Source organism: Triticum aestivum, chromosome 5A, assembly GCF_018294505.1.
Source record: "Triticum aestivum cultivar Chinese Spring chromosome 5A, IWGSC CS RefSeq v2.1, whole genome shotgun sequence".
Classification (NCBI taxonomy): domain Eukaryota; kingdom Viridiplantae; phylum Streptophyta; class Magnoliopsida; order Poales; family Poaceae; genus Triticum; species Triticum aestivum.
Genome location: NC_057806.1, coordinates 9,431,485 through 9,448,868, shown reverse-complemented (window position 1 = coordinate 9,448,868; position 17,384 = coordinate 9,431,485). Strand labels below are relative to the sequence as shown.

At 48.5% G+C, this 17,384-nt stretch overlaps 2 protein-coding genes and 1 long non-coding RNA gene across 3 annotated transcripts; all 3 read right to left on the bottom strand.

Moving 5' to 3' along the window:
* Positions 1-7,750: 7,750 nt before the first annotated feature.
* Positions 7,751-8,982, bottom strand: LOC123106329 (uncharacterized). Its single transcript, XR_006451300.1, has 3 exons — positions 8,852-8,982; positions 8,201-8,355; positions 7,751-8,113 (listed from the first exon to the last, which is right to left on the bottom strand). It is a non-coding gene; the product is annotated as an uncharacterized lncRNA (long non-coding RNA).
* Positions 8,983-9,070: 88 nt separating this feature from the next.
* On the bottom strand, positions 9,071-10,591 carry LOC123106328 (uncharacterized). The gene is made up of 2 exons (XM_044528527.1): positions 10,199-10,591; positions 9,071-9,731 (listed from the first exon to the last, which is right to left on the bottom strand). Exons 1-2 carry the CDS (start codon positions 10,403-10,405, stop codon positions 9,183-9,185), a joined length of 756 nt encoding a protein of 251 aa, XP_044384462.1. The 5' UTR covers positions 10,406-10,591; the 3' UTR covers positions 9,071-9,182.
* LOC123101127 (uncharacterized) lies at positions 10,408-11,960 on the bottom strand. The gene is made up of 3 exons (XM_044522728.1): positions 11,896-11,960; positions 10,508-11,091; positions 10,408-10,452 (listed from the first exon to the last, which is right to left on the bottom strand). The coding sequence occupies exons 2-3, from the start codon at positions 11,060-11,062 to the stop codon at positions 10,408-10,410; spliced, it is 600 nt and encodes a 199-aa protein (XP_044378663.1). The 5' UTR covers positions 11,063-11,091; positions 11,896-11,960.
* Between the last annotated feature and the right edge of the window lie 5,424 nt (positions 11,961-17,384).

Below are 17,384 nucleotides of genomic sequence, written 5' to 3'. Positions count from 1 at the left end.
GCGGCATATTGTGTTGGTGATGGTGTACTGAGGTCCACCATCAGCATCGTTGTCACCGAGCAGCCATACGGATACGGCTGTTTATTTGACTTGACTATATATATCCCGTGAAGGAAGCAGAGATGGACGTAAAAACCGCTGCATGCCATCACGACAGCCACTCAGAACTGCTTCAACCAGCGCGGATCCGGGCGCGCGTGATCTGGGTAGCCAGGCACGCGCGATCTGTTGCCCGTATCGATCACATGACCGGCCGGAAAAGCGGGCACGCCACAAATCTCGCATTGACCCCTGAAACAATAGCAGAAATACTCGCGGCGAGGTCTTTCTTTCTGCATGTCGGTGGCCCTGTTTGGATGCTCTAACTTAGTTAGAGGTTAGAGTTGGGTTTTAACTTGTGACTAACCCTGAACTAACTCTAGCTTTTGTGGTGTTTGGATAAGAGGGTTAGAGTGACAATAAATGCACTTTCTCAATCATTTGACCCTCTTTTCAGCCGGATTCGTTGTGGTCGGATCTTGTGTGGCCTCCTCCCGCTCAGTAATGACATAAACAAATTATCTTTACAAATCAAGTATCAAAAACATGATAAATTTTACTTCAAGATAAATTCTCAGACTGCACCAAATTGTTGCGGCACATGGATATGATCTCATCCTCACTTGTGCTACCTCCATCATATTCTTCTTCCTCCTGCTTCAACACATGTATCAAATTGTCAACACATATCATAAAACTTGAAGGAATGTAAGCAAATGAAATTAATTCAGCCCGCAGATAAAACAAAATAGGTTCAACACAGATAATAGTTCAACACCTCACAAACACATGATAGGTTCCACATGCAATAATTTAAATAGGTTCAACATCTTAACACACACTTCAGAACTTCAGAACCCCACACGTCGAAGCCGTCTCCGTCCATCACGGGTGCTCTGCTCCAAGCTATACTACCTGCACCAGAAGAGAAGAATCAGTAGCGCATCCAGGAAGTGCTACAAGCAAGCCGAACTCAACACCGCACATGCAGCCGTTCTCTTCTCCGGAATAAGTAATCTTGTCCATGTTAACTTATGAGATACATTTCTAACTATGATTATTTATAACAGCTAGTGCATAAAAAAATGAAATTGTACCAAAATATTTTTTAATGATGAAGCATTGAGTTGATCACACTATATAGATCAGCTCTTTGTTTCTTAATGCTCTAAATTTGCACAAAAACATCTGCAACAAGAGAGGAGGCTGAACATGGTGTTCTGATTCAGTTACTGTTGGTTCATTAGCTTGACACTCTGATTCAGTTAATGTTCTTCACATTCAACTCTTTTTCTTATGTAAAATGCATCAATGGTTTTCTTTTAACCATCAGTGCCCGTTCTGTTAACAAAAAATAGTACAGAATACCTAATCAGAAGTTCCCCCAACAAATTAGGATGCAAGAATCTAGAACAGCAAGAAATTTCCTACGAAGAGAAGGAGGGCAGACTACTCCTGCTGACTTGCTCATGCATGCATCAGCCACATGCACAACCATTGTTCTTGCTCATGCATGCACCAGCCACATGCACACAGCCGCCACCTAGTCCTCAATCACCGGCCACTCACTCCACCCAAGCCCCAGTTGTCGGCTCCGACGGATCCAGCCGCCCCGCCGGCTCAAATCCCGGCCACGAGCCGTTGCTAGAGAGATGGGCGCGTAGGGTGAGGGAGAGCACGAGTACAGAAAGAATGAATGAACTCACCTCTCGCTGGATCTCTGGTAGATGCGCCGCCACCACGCACGACAGAGAGAGAGAGACGACCGGTGACGGGGGAGTGGGGCGATCTTCGGCCGGAGGAGGGCGCGCCTGGGGTTCCGCCGGCGCGGCGCTTAGGCGGCGGCGCGATGGGGAACAGGAGAGGAGTCGCGAAGGGAGGGTGCGGGACGGAGGGATCTGGTGCGGTAGGGAGATTTTTTTAGTGGGCCCCAGAAAAACTAGCCCAACTAGCACCTCTTTATCGGGATAGTTTTTTTACATGGGTTAGATCCAACTAGCTGAAACTAACCCATGTGTTTGGATCCTTTAGAGCTAGTTGAGGCCATACTAACCAAATCTGACTCTAACTGAGGGATCCAAACAGGGCCGGTGTATGTCAATCAGTGGAGGATGCAGGAGCAACAGCGATGTTGATTGGACTAGGTCAACTGTCCAAATTTTATAATGGGCCACTGCTCTTCTGTGGGGCGTAGCATGCAACCTGAATCCATCAACAGGTCAGCGTGGATCCCATTGGTGAAACATCAGATAAATGCCGTCAGCAGGGATAGCAACACCCTGGCGCCAAAGCTAGAACCTCTAGAGATTTTGTGCTAATCGCGACTGTTCCAGATGGCCTCAGTCAGCTGATGCTCTCTCAATGTAATCACACCACCGAGTGATCTGTACTCGTGGGTCCAAAAAAAAAAGAACACGTGTGGACAACTACATTGACTCCTCTATCAACCAGATTATAAGGCATTTACAGTAAACATATTTTACTAAGAGCAACTCTATCCTATCCGCTAAAAAGTAGAGGAGTATCCGGCTGAGTAAATCTTAATGACTTCACTGTATTTTAGCCGGACCTAACTGATCCTCTAAATATAATGGATAATTTTTTTCTCTTGTCATCTGCATTTCATTTTCGGCCATTGAAACAAATTTCATTGCTTCTTTATCTCATTGAACGACATTTTGATACATCGAACGAGAACGAAACCAAATAAAACGGGAATCACAATTAGACACTTTAGTACATATCCAACTTCCATAAATGCTCCCACTGGTTGGATTAATATTTGCACTATGTCTTCATTGTTGATTCTCTCAATTGGCTTCTCGAGCTTGCACACTTTTTTCTTCTTTGGTTCTGACGAATTCGATATTGTGTCGCATCTTGTCTTATCTCTAATCTCTACTCTCGCTTTCAATAGATCATTGTAATCTTCTTCCCAATACCAAAACTTGCATCCATCCTACACACAAATTTGAGCAAACAATGAGCTATAAATTTGACCAAAACAAGCACTCACCCCATCTTTTTTGCACTTGAAGAACACCCATCCGGAGCGTTCCGGCGTGGTCGAAACTCGATGCGACACCTGCCGCGGGCAGTCGTCGCACTTTATGACCGGCAACGGGGAGCCGCCGAGCTGCTGGGCCAATGCCGAGCTCGGCCGACGGCCGGGTTGTGTCTTTGCCGGTGAACCACAGACAAGTGAGATCGGAGCAGTTAGAGGAGGAGCCCATAACTGCATGCGGCACAGAGTTGTTGCCGGGGCTGTGCGGTTCAGTACCCGGCCAATCCATGACGAACACGCCGTCGGCGGCGGCCGAATGCGTCAAATCTGGCAGCGACGGTAGCAACCGTAGATCTGTCTATTTCTGCGCCGCCGCCGACGAGAGAGGCTCAAATCTCGGTGGGCGAGGACCGCGGTGGGCCCTACGAAGTGTTCAGGGTGATGGGTGGTAGCCGGTGGGGGCAGGAAGGGTGCACCGACTTAGATGAGGCGCGGGAGCGGGGGTGGGTGAGGCAGGGGCTGATTTTCTGCCAGCGGTGGGCGGTCGAGTAAATATAGACGTTGGATAAGAGGCGGAGTAAAATGCATCACTGGTCACTATATTTATGAATACGGTCATTAAATGCGGCTTACGGTGATTATATGGTCAGTCAATGTTTTCTCTCTACCTTCACGTGGGTCCCACTATCAGTGAGATGAAAGAAACAAAAGAAAATACAGTGCACAGATTAGGATTGAACCTGAGATCTCAGGTGAGAGACACGCGCGCGCAAGCCATCTAAACCAGAGCTCTTTCGAGTCTATGGGAACGAAATTCCTTTATATAATCACTCTGCACGCGCACTATACACACTCAGCCACGCGTAGCACGCACCCGTTTCGTCTGCCGTCCCTGAGGTCCTAGCCCTCGCGACATGTCTTCCACGTGGTCACCGCGACCATGTATCTCCCGGTCTTGAGCGTAAAAAGTTAGCTGGTTCGCATGCAGCCTGTCGCCGCCTGATGCGCTCGCGCAACTTGTCAGCATTCACAACATGCACATACAAACACAAGCATAAGCACCAACACAACTCAGTAGTCAGTACGCACGCACAGCAAGCAGCCGCCGCTTGGCATGGCTAGCGCGAGTGGATGGATGGTGCCGGGGTGTACGTCGTGCTGCCGGCCATCTAGGACAGGTCTCATGAGCGCTCGCTGCGTCGCAGTACTGATGGGTGTCGGTGGATGCGCAGGAGCTGCGAGAGAAGGCGCATGCCAACGCTCTGTCTGCGTGAGATGGCTACATGGACGACAGCGGCGATACGCAGACCGGTCGCTCTGCTTGCATGCATGCGCGCGCACCATGGCGGCGTGGCTGCCGGAGCACGACCCGGCGGCCTCCGATCGACGTGTCATGTGTGCTAGGCTGCTAGCGAGTGTGTGCATGCGCATTGTGTGCGAGCTAGGGTGTGCATGCGTGTTGCGTGTTCTGATTATAAGGCCGAGCTCTAGTCACTTTAGCAATAACTGCTGAACCGGCCTGCACCGGAGAAATGGCTGGCTCTGGCACCCCCGCGACGCAGCGGCTCTCTGCCCCTCGCAAATCAATGGTCACAGGCCGGCGCATTTTAGGCAAGTTTTCATGCGAGCAGTTCAAGGTGCAAGCTTTTGGTCAGGGGGGAAGTTTCCCAGCAGAGCCATGGAGCAGCGCTGTGAAGACAATTAAGTTCACGACTGTACATGTCTAGTAGAAAAGGCTGGCGCTACAAACATACACGGAAACAATCTATTGCGTGGGTTTCTAGCCAAACTCGCCCACAGCATAGAGCCATAGAAAAGTAGACGAGCAAGTGCATGAATAAGGTTAGCTCAATGACGGTCTAACTCATGCATGGAGGTTCTCAATCGCATTGCTGCATTTCGTAACAATTTGTTGCTACACACATATATAATTAACTTAACCTAGTACGTAGCCTAATAAGACCGTCATTTCGCTGTAACCTAGTAGTACTTAATCAAGAGTGTTATGATTAAGTTGCATGCAGCCAGCAACCAGAGTGCTACTTTCTCTGCTTTTAATCCATGTGGCAGAAAAGTTTATTCCAGTGAACAAAATATATATGCATATCTAATTCTACTGCCTATGCACAACACCATAGGATAATAAGAATATCAAAGAAAATGATGTGCCTTATCCAGCTCAGAACCCTTTAAGAGGGACTGAGAAGTAGGCTTGATTTTCATGGATTGTTTCTTTAGATAGATGGGTTCTAATCGTTAACATCTATATTCAACATTTCACCAGCGTTAATTTCCTTTTCAGTTCCATTAAAGATGCGTGGCAGCTGAGGCCAACTCCACCGCGCGACCCTATCCTGTCCGGCCCCGTCCGTTTGGGGTAAAACGGACAAAGGAGGCGGCCCAGCGCGCGACGGCCTGGACCCATCTTGTCTGTTTTGTGTCCGGGCTGACCCATTTCGAGCGCAAACTTGCGCCGGGTTTGGGTCGCGGCGGACACCAAACGGACGCGCGCTCGTCCGCGTTGGGGACGCGTGGCAGGCGGCCACCCACCTCCCACCCACCCACTTCAATGCGCACGAGCGGGCGGCCCCACCTGTCATCCGCATGTCGAGCGGTCGCCGTCCTTCTTTAAGTGGGAAGCGTGGACGGGTCGCCGTCCACACTGCCCCACGCCACCCAGCGACCTCCTCGAACCCCAACAGCGCAGAAACTCTAGCCCGACTCCTCCTCGAGCTCGCCGGCCGCCCACCTCGCCATGGGCTTCTGGAACGGCAAGGGGAAGCACGACCGCGAGGCCGGATCCTCCTCGGGGCGCCGCCGTGGCTCCGTGAAGAAGGAGGAGCCTGCGTCTCCTCCGCGCTCCTCCCGTCGGGCCCCCGCGCCACCGCCGCACTCCTCTCGTCGAGCCCCCGCGCCGGCCACCTTCACCATTGCCCCTAGGCCCTCCGGCGAGCGCGACTGGAAGTACATCTGCGCGGACGTGTGCCGGAGGTACTGGGAGACGAGGACGTCGGTCCCGTGGAGCGACGCCCACCTCCCCAACGGGTGGCATCTCTCCGCGGACCGGGTGCCCATCCCGCCAGTGCCGGCGACCGGCCATGCACGGCGCGATGAGATCAACCGCCGCCGCCGCCTCCTCCCCGACGACCTGTACTACGACCACAGTATGCCCTCGACTCGCCGCTCTGGGACACATGGCTCCAGGACGAGCACGACATGCGGCGTGCGTCCTATTTCGCCGGCACCGTGTCGGGGCCGCGGAGGCCACGTGCAGATCCGCGCGGGCGTACGCGGGTGCGTGGCCTGACGCCCACGCCGTCGCCTTCCCCGTCTCCGTCGCCCCCTCCCCCTCCTCGCATGACAGCGGAGGAGGAGGCTCGTCTCCTGCAGCGTGTCATGGACGATTCCATGAACACGCACGACGAGCGGCAGCGGGACGGCCTGGAGGAGGCCATGGCCCTCTCTGCCGCCGGGGACGCCGCCTTCCCCGTCGAGGAGGAGAGGAGGGACGACCCGCCGGCCGTGTTCCAACAATTGCTGGCCCAGGAGTGGGGCTGGTCCTGCACTGCTCCGGAGATGGCCGCCGGCGTGGGCGTGAACTGGTGCCCCACTCCGCCGCGGTCACCGGAGCGGGAGGCCTCGCCACGGGAGGAGGTGGTGCAGGCACCTCCGGCCGTCCAGCCGGCCCCCGTCCACCACGCACCTCCGGCCCACCTCTGGACGCCGCTGGACTACGTCGACTTCGTCAGCGACGACGACGACACCGGCGGCCAGTGAAGACGGCGACGGCCACGGCACCGACGGGCGCGGCAGGAGCGCGCGGGAGGCGGAGGCGTTTTTTTATTTTGTTTTATATGTTAATTATGAAAAATGGGCCTTTTAAGTGGCCGTGGAAACTGGGCCGTTTTGTGGCCGCCCCCTATATATATTTTATGTTTTTTTAAAATGTGTTTATTTATTTTTTTAGTTATTTCGTTTTAGTTTTAATATTTCTTTTATTCACGTCCACCCCGGACACGATTTGGGGTGCGGCCGCGCGGTGCGCGCACGCACGACCCATCTGACAAAGACGAACACGGGCGAACCCATCGGCGCCCCAAAGGGACAAAATTCGGCCAATCCGGACGTCCGTTTAGGGTCGTGCGGTGGAGTTGGCCTGAGTGCGCTACACACTCCACAGGCCCAAACTGTTGAGAGGGAGACAAGTAAATAAATCATGGGGCAGGGGACATGGGTTCGGACAGACGGATTTAAGGAGGCAGCCAAAGTTGGAGGCCGCCGCCCTGTTTGGATACTCTAACTAAGTTAGAGGCTAGAGTTAGATTCTAACTCTAAACTAACCTTGAACTAACTCTAACCAAAGTGGTTTTTGGATAGCAAGGTTAGATTGACAATAAATGCTCCTTCTCAATCATTTGGCTACTTTAGACCCTATTTTCTGCCGGATTTGATGTGGCCGGCTCTTGTGTGGCCTCCTCCCGCTCACAATTGACATAAACGAATCATGTTTACAAATCAAGCATGCAAAACTTGATAAAAAAAATTGTCCATACAAATGAGATGTCCCACTTAAACATAACTTAAACATACAAGTCGTCAATCGAAGCTTCAAAAAATATTACACTCCATAAAACAAAGCATGAGCTAACTCATCACGGAAGGCATTCATGTTGATATCTTCAACAAGAGGTTCATCTTCTGGCCATGCGGATGCAGAAGAACTAGGCATTGGGTTATAATTTTCATCTGCATCACAAGCATCAAATTCCCTATCCGCAATTCTGCTCTCTCGAATGAAATTATGAAGAGCCATACAGGCAACAATAATTCTACTTTGCTTGTCCTCTGGAAATTTTGGCATGTTCAATAAAATCCTAAATTTCATCTTCAACACTCCAAAGGATCGCTCAACGACATTCCTAACTTTGGCATGTGCATGGTTGAAGGTTTCTTTCATACCTTGTGGCGGCGGGCCATTTTGCCATTGTTGCACATGGTACCTTGTACATCTGTATGGTGAAAGGTAGCCTGGCCGGTTTGGGTATCCCGCATCAACCACATAATACTTCCCTACATATTATGAAAGGCATAGAATGAGACTTAGATGAACTAGTGTAGTTAGATAAAAAATATTGCAAGACAGTTCAAGTCGCAAACCTGGTGGTGGATGTGGAAATTTGTCTTGATGAGTAGTTACGGCGTCTTTGAAAACTCTCATGTCATGTGCTGAACCAGGCCATCCCGACATCACAAATGTAAATCTCATGTCGAAATCACAAACAGCAAGCACATTCTGACTGGTTTCATTGTGCCTGTTCAAGTATGGAACCCTCTTACTCTTATCCACCACAACATTCACATGTGTCCCATCTATAGCTCCTATGCAGTCATTGAAGTGTGGCCAGAATACTGGATTTTCTAAGTTTGGGTGCACCTCTGAAAATGTTGGATCCTTAGGTACAATTATGTCATGTGCTAACCTGAGGAGTCATGCCAAAACTCTATTAAATGTCCTACTTACTGTCTCCATAGACCTTCTGAAACGGTTCTCAGCCTGTCTAACTGACTGTGGTGATCCAACAATCCATAAAAACATAGCTAGAGCCTCTACAGATGTCATTTTTGTAGTGGACTTCAAGCCATATGATTGCACCAAAGTATTATGTAGCCTATTAAACAAAGGTCTCTCAACCCTAAACATGTTATAGCATTGGGTATCTCGGGCTAGTGTCTCGTGCACCCAATCCAAACCAGAATATCCACTGACCCTCCTAGGTAGTTTCACAAAGTAGTTATCAGAGTACATACCCAAGATAGGAACCAACTTCAAGATTAAATTCTCGGACTACACCAAATTGTTGCGGCACATGGATATGATCTCATCCTCACTTGTGCTACCTCCATCATATTCTTCTTCCTCAGTCATGGGGACATGATCTTCTTCCTGCTTCAACACATGTACCAAATCGTCAGCACATAGCATAAAACTTGAAGGAATGTAAGCAAATGAAATTAATTCGGCCCGCAGATAAAACAAAATAGGTTCAACACAAATAATAGTTCAACGCCTCACAAACACATGACAGGTTCAACATACAACAATTTAAATAGGTTCAACATCTTAACACACACTTCCCAACTACTCCAAATTGTTGTCTCTGCACCATTTCTTGAAGTAACCCAACCTAAGCTCAGGAGTTAATTGGCCACAAAAGAACTCCCTTTGGTACTCCGTTTCGAACATCTTGGACATAGCATAGACAGAGTCAACTATTTGCTGAACACCGCACTCAAATGCCAGCTCCTGACACCTCTTCACAGAAAATGCAGCCTTCTCATTTGCACGTTTCTGCATTTGCTTAGTGTTGGCTGCGACAGACTCCTTGTAGGTATTGGCTATGTCCTTGACAATTTTCACCATTGGGCTCTTGCTCTTCTTCAATGGACTAGTCAAAGTGCTTGAAGTGCTTAATGACCACTTGCCCCTCTGTCTCCTCTGGTTGCTTGTACTTGTAGGTGTTCCTTGAAACTCCTCTTCTGCCCCTGCATCTTGCCCTTGAGTCTGACCATAATCATCTCCAGGCACAAAGGCTGTGCTTCCATCCACGGTGCAACCTCTGAACAGTTGATCAAGCAACTCCTCGTTTGCTGGAGGACCCCACTGCAACTTCCTTAGGTATGGCTTTTTCTGCAAGATAGTGAAAATGTAAAACTAGTTAGGATATGAGAGCACACTTCAGAATCTATCTACTATATTATTAAAATGAGTCATCCTGTATGTGCAGCCAAGAAAAAGTGAAAAAGGAGTGCAAAAAAATCTGATTCACTGATTGTATAGTGGGTTCAAATTAGAACAAGCAAGATTTAAAAATAGTACAGTGGGTAGAAGAATAAAGCATTTATATTATGTAAAAATAATTAGAATTGTAGTTGAACTTCACTTTTTGAGTAAATTTTGTTGCCGCTGACCAAAATAAGCACAACCCAGCCTAGCATATGAAACATAAGTACAGTATGTAGTTGAGTCACATCTAGCTAGCCTTAGTTAAAAGTGCACCTCTGCTAACCAAAATAAGCACAACCCAGCCTAGCATATGAAACATATGTACAGTATGTAGTTGAGTCACATCTAGCTAGCCTTAGTGAAAAGTGTACCTCTGTCTGTGTTATCCAGAACTCAGAGTCGGCATCAATGGTTCCATCTGGTTTCCTCCCCAACCCTGTGTGCACTTGCATGTATCGCCAAAAGGAGTGGGTGTTTTTGAGTACGCCTATCTGGTTCTTCACCTGCACACGGGAATACACCAACCCCCTTCTAGCAAGTAAGCCGTCCATAACAGCTTGGTACCCTTCAGCAGTCATTGTTACACCATTATATGTTCCTGCTGCACGTTGCTCAATGCACAATTCTAACAAGCAAGCACTATTAGCATCATTCCATTGGGCTCGATTGTTTTGGCTCACCGAGGGACCTCCGGAGCTCGCAAACTCTTCCACGTCATCCTTCAATTCTTCATCACCATTGTCAAAGGGAGCGCCAGAGCCGGATGCTTGCGCACGGACAGCACTCCTCGGTGCCTGGCGGCTGGGTGCCGCGGCGGCCGAGTTGGCGCGCTGCCGAACGTCGCCGCCACTGAACGCCGTGCCGGTGCGCTGGTTACGGCGGCTAGGTGCCGCGGCGGCCGAGTTGGCGCGCTGCCGAACACCGCCGCCTACCCCCGACGACGACCCGCCAAGGAACACGCCACCGTTTCCTCCTCCGCGACTGGCTGCCGCCGCCGAGGAGCCGCCGAAGTTCAGTCGCCGGGCGTAGGGTGGGCGATAGGGAGGGAGCCCGGAGCCCCTGACGCGCCCAGGGAGGAGCTCGTCATCATCGCTCTGGAGGAAGGCTCCGTAGAGCCCAAGCCCCGGGAACCCCTCCGACACCGGTGCTTGCGAGTTGAGGTCGAGACCGGCATGGGTAGCAGGGCCGCTTGCCGATGGCTGCGAACCCCAAACGTCGAAGCCGTCTCCATCCATCGCGGGTGCTCTACTCCAAGCTATACTACCTGCACCAGAAGAGAAGAATCAGTAGCACATTCAGGAAAGCACAATGGAAACACGCAGAAAGAAGAGAGTAAGGAGACCGGAGTAATATTCGGGAACACATGAAAAGATGGATAAAATATATAGGTTAAGATAACCAACTTCTACGACAAACAACTATACATAGGATTGTGATACACAGAACATTTATACAAGCATGCGGTTCCACTTTTACACAAGCATTTTATAACAACGATTGTGATACACAGGACAGGAGTAAATATACACATTTTAGGCAAAGCAATGTAAGTAAATATAAATAGCAAAGAACAACCTCAGCCCCCACCTTTTCACATGTCTGTATTGCAGCCATTTAGCAATGATAGTAGAAAACGAAACACAACAGAAGGAATTGAGGTACAAAGTATCCTATAAAATCCAAGCCATAGTAGCCCGGAACGCGGGTCGACGCCGCGTCCCGTGTACCGTTCCCATGATGACCGGACGTTGCAGGTATACAAGGAATGAAAAAACACAGCGTGGCCGTAACTGTAGGCGAGATAATTTAGGAACAGAAGGCCAGAAAGGACGTAAATAACAGCAGTCCTCTAATACCGGATGGACTTCCTTAATTTGCTCTTGCCTTGAACGATATTGCACTCTTTCCTTAATCTGTTTTTGTTTCCATGTACAATAATAGTCTTCCTTCTTCAGGAAATTCATGAATTAGACTGGCCATCTAGCAACCAAAACACATGACCGAAATTACAGAAATTCATGGAATAAATTGTCCATCTAGCAACCAGAGAAGGAACCCTCGAACTCACCCCTAGATGCGCTGCGAGCGGCGGTCGGAGAAGGGCGAGCGGCGGCCGGTGAGGAGGGAGCAGCGGGAGCGGCGACCGAGGGAGGGCGAGCGGCTGACGGAGGAGGGCGAGCGGCGGCCGGTGAGGAGGGAGCGGCGCGAGCGGCGACCGGAGGAGGGCGAGCGGCTGACGGAGGAGGGCGAGCGGGGCCGCAAGAGGGCGCTCCCGGGGTTCCGGCGGCGCGGCGCTGCGCTTGGGCGAGCGGCGCAATGGGGAGGAGTCGTGCGAGGTGGGTGGAGAGGAGGGATCTGGTGCGGGAGGGGTGAGTTTTTTTACTATTTTTTTAGTGGGCCCAGAAAAACTAACCCAAATAAGCTCCTCTAGTGTGGGCTAGTTTTTTGGGGTGGGTTAGATCCAACTAACCCAAACTAACCCATCATGTTTGGATCCTTTTGGGTTATTTGAGCCCAATCTAACTATATCTAACTCTAACTTAGGGATCCAAACAAGGCCATTGTGTAGTTTCTTTGGAGGACGCCAAGGTCGCATGCATCCCCAGCTCCACAGTGCTCAACTCTGGCCAACAGCTCTAAAGTACATTTACTACGCAGCCAATAGCTGGCGTCCTGTCCATGTCGCGCACGCCGCGGCAGCATGGATGAGAGTAGTATTCCTAGCACTACAAGGGAAGCACGCATGTGCACAACCGCACAAGTGGGGTAGGGTAGAATGATTTGCTTCAAAACTTGGTCTCATGCGCTCGTTCAATTTCCCCACGCTCATGCTGGCTCGTCGCTCGACTACTTCCGTGCTGTCGTTGAATCCGAATTGAATTATCGAATCCGAATTGAGAGAGAGGGAGTACTTCTAATTATCTCTAGGCATAATAAATTGTCTACCTAATTAACTAATTGCATTAATGACTTGATTTTCAAATTGATTCAGTGCGAAAAATTTCTATTTAAATGGACCTAATTAATTGCATGCGTAGTTAATCTCTAACTAATTAATTGCATTAATGGTTTGATTTCCAATTTGATTATGTGCTCAATTTTCATAATATTTTCACGTGAATGGCTGCTACGAATGACGAGGACAACTACCGAGTATTGTTGGATGCATTTCCCTAACGATTTTTTTGACATTTAAATGATCACATTTGATTTGAGAATTTAGCCTGTCTGGCTCTCTGTATGACTTAAAAGAAACATAATTTGACAACATTCGCATAAGACTGTATGTGGTGGCCCGATGACCCGCCTTTCGCCACAGCCATCCTCGACACCATGATCCACACCCTGGCATTCTCGAGAATCACATCGGCGTCTTACATGGTGTACGCGCGGATGCGCTCATAAGAAAAAAGATATGTTATTTTTGTTATATTAGGAAACTTATGATTACCAATTAATAGTAGAGATAATGATAATAATAAATGGCATAGCGCGCGGGAGTAGTGATTTGTTATGTGGGAATATATATGATTTTGTATTGGAAGGTTATCAAAAAAGTCTTATATCCGTCTTTTAGGAAGGTGATCTCACATAGATGATGTGATTTCTTAATTCTTAGTTACCTGTTATTTATGTAATTGAATTGAATCAGCATTTGCCAAAGCAAGCACGAAACAAGATCCCCCTTAGGCCTCGCTTGGATTGTCGTATTTCTATCTATCGGATACACTTGTAAAAAGATCGTTTCCGGCCGGAAACACTCTAATCCGGTAAGATACATTTGTAAAATTGATACACCCGTATTAACTTACAGTCAATCCAAGCGCAACCTTAATGGGATTTGGTTTTTTAACGGAAGGGAGAAAAACCAGCGGAAGGAATGGTGAGAGGTCAGACGAAATAAAACCGGACGAAAAAAGACCGTACCAGGCTACCAACTCCTTCATTAGGAGTAGGAGTAGAGATGCGTTCGGTTCAATCACTTCGCTCGAGACAGACGAGAGTCGATCGGGAGAGAGAAGAATTGCGCTTCGCTCAGGATTTATTCCACGGGGTGCCAGAGGATGATTTCTTCCGCGTGTATTTGGAGACGTTTGGGGCCGGGAAAGGCCACACGGGGCTTAAACGGACGCAGAAAGGTGGATGGGGCAGGTTTGTTCCCCAGCGAGGGTAATCCGCGTGGATCACCGTGGATTAGCCTCAAAACCACGTGGGGCGGGCGTAACCAAACGAGGCGTAAATTTGGTTGAGATCCTCTACAGTACTATCCTAACCCTTGTGCAAAACAGTGTACATTTAGAGTACAACAGTTTTGGCAACGTTTTCTCGCGGTGTAGTTGTCCAGCACAAATCGTATGCTGCTCCCCCCCATTGTCGGATTGTCCATGGATGCATGACACCAACAAGCCTAGCTAACCTGTAAATCATGACACCAACAGCAAGCCAGAGTGGTGGGAAGAAAACAAAACTCAGGAAGAAATTTGCTGGTCACCGTGCTCAACGGGAAACCATGCACATTGAAACCAGCATGGGACACGTCCTGTACGGGGTCTATAATCCGAAACTTGCTTTAAAGTAAGCGGGATCAGCGGCCGTGCATGATTTTGGAGGCCTAGAGAAAAACACGCTATCTGCTTTCCTTGCAAATGGGGAGCCTCAAACCAGTGGCGATTTTACACCGCGGCCGCTGTAAAAGGCAGGCCCTTGCCATGGTTTTCAGTACGTAGCTCATAGTAAAAGGACAAAGACGAACAGATGCTACTACACAGGCGTGTTGAATACGCATTAAACATGCATTTTTGCAATAAGTGCTGAACCGGCCGGCACCAGAAAAATGGCAGTCAATGGAGCGGCTCCCTGCCCTGGCAAATCAATGGCCATGTCATGACAATCCGGATTGCATTTTAGGCAAGTTTTCATGCGAGCAGTTCAAAGGTGCATGCTTTTGGTCAGGGGGGAAGTTTCCGGGAACCGCTAGGGATCAGACTACTGATCCCTTGCTTCCCATCAGACCGCTCAATAGCCGTAGGATTAGCATCATGATATTTGCCAGATCTGATAGGAGTATAATTGTTAGGTTGCTGAGTTATTTCCTTCCTAATTAAGTGCTTCTAGTAATGACTATCACCTATCCTCCCGCTGACCTCTCCACCCTTTTTTACGTGATATTAGTAACTAACTGCTTCCAGAAATTACGTTAGTTGTTTTGGTAAGCTGTGATTGCTTCCAACAAAAAAATGCAAAAAATAATGCTTCCCACTAACTACGGATTTGCTTCCAACACACATATAAAGAAATTATTTTTTTCTGTTCATGTTCTTTTTTTTTGCAATGCAAACATGACATGGAAAAATTGTTTTTTTTATCATGGAAACTCATGTCATGGAAACATATTATTTGAAAAAAAAATTGTTTCCAAAATAAGGATGCTCCAAAAAATCATTCCAACCGTATATATTCTCGGTTGAAGCTAGGACGTTTAAACTGAAATGTTGGGTTGTACATGTAATCTGAACGTTTGAAGTGTCATGCAGTAATGATCGAAGCATGCCTGATTGAGAAGCGGCATAGGAAGCATAGTGTGCAACTGTTGGAAGCATGATTAGTGTCTAACTGAAACTTTGTTCAACTGTGTAGGAAGCATAAATGTTTTGCGAAACCACAACGCCTGGTCATTGTGTAACCGGAGCTACATTTTTGTGGCAGGAAGCAAAATATAGATATGTTGGATACAAAATTAATAAGATGCCGCAACATACATGTGCTTCTAAAAAAGTTGAAATGTCTTTACAATGTTGCATGTACATATTTTCAGCGACCAACTTTCTGATTGATGTATGTTTCCATCAACATTGCTTCCAAATGAGATCATAATTTGCTTCCAAAGAAAACAAACTTTTCTTCCAGAATATATTATTATTTTTGCTTCCATACAACAAGACACAAACATTGAAGCACAATGGGTCGATCCCCTACTAGAACACGAGCACCATACAAAGAGGGAAGTATTCGAGTAGTGGTGTCGATGAGATCAGACCAATGCAGCTGGAGTGTGGTGGTTAGACAGTGCTACAGGAAGACTTGGCATGTCTAATGTCCTCATGCATGGGCAAGGCTAGGTAGGAAGCAATGAATCAGGCATGAAGAAGCAGATAATCCATGTAAGGAAGCATGGATGCTTCATGCCTGCTTTGTCGATGCCGAACGTCCCTCGACGCTCCACTCCGGACGCCATCTCCTCCCTACCTTTGATGACCTCCTCTTCTCCCTAAAAGCAGTGAGTGTCGAGACCAGCGAGCATAAAGGAGCACCGTGGTCGGCACCGTCGTGTGGCCGATGTTGTAGACCTTTAACAGTCGAGCGTGCATTGCCAGCTTGCTCCTATGCCGGTGACGAGAACAACAACCACTAGGATGCTCCACGTTGCACGCCATGGCCACCATCAACCAGCATGTCACGCTCACCGTCCTCTCCCAACCGCTGGAGGATGCATCACGGAGCAGATCGACGAAAGGGTTTGGGCTCGGAGGGACGAGATGGGAAGGAAGCACGGGGGCACAACAGATTGAATCTAGGCCGCGAAATTGGATAGGGCTGGGGTGGCGATGTCAATGGCAAGCTTGAAAGGAGGTGCGCATACAGGCTTAACGATGGATGGGAATGGGAGAACGGAGAAGATGCGAGATTAGGGGGATATATAGATGGACATGTGCGTGCGTGATGTGCGGGTGTGGTTAGCAGCACCGAGAGATATAAAGAATTAGCGTTCTCCACCGTGGGATTGAACCAGAATCAACGGACAACGAGTGGTCTGGCGCTGGCTTCGTATCATACTACTGATAAGAAGTGTTTCCCAAAGTTTCCCAACAGAGCCATTGAGCAGCCAGCGCTTTGAAGACTACTGTACCATGGCTAGAAAAGGCTGGCGCGTCAGTCCGGTTTTCACGCTACACGGAACCAATCTATTGCGTGAGTCTCTAGATAAAGTCGCCCTTTATATATTAATAGATGAACAAGTGCATGAATGCAACACATCAGGGTTAGCTCGAAAAAGGTGGTTAACTCAATGACGGTCAATCGCATTGCTGTGCTCCATTTCGTTGTAAGCCATAAAAAAATGTTGCTACACATATAATTAACTTAACCTAGTACTCCCTCTGTTCCAAATTACTCGTCGTGGTTTTAGTTCAAATCCGTTCCAAATTACTCGTCGTGATTTTAGTTTAAATTTGAACTAAAATCACGACGAGTAATTTAGAACGGAGGGAGTACATACCTAAGACCATCATTTCTCTCTAGCCTAGTAGGAGTAGTACTTAACCAGGAGTGTATGGTCAAGGACATCGGTTCGGACAGACGGATTTAAGGAGGCAGCCATAGTTCAAGGGAGGCGAATGAATGGATAAGCAGTACAGTGGCAATGCCATTGTACAGTTTCTTTCAAGGACGCCAAGGTCGCATGCATGCATCCCCGGCTCTACGGTGCTCAACTCTGGCCAACAGCTCTAAAGTACATTTACTACGCGGCCAAATAGCTGGCTTCCTGTCGATGTCGCG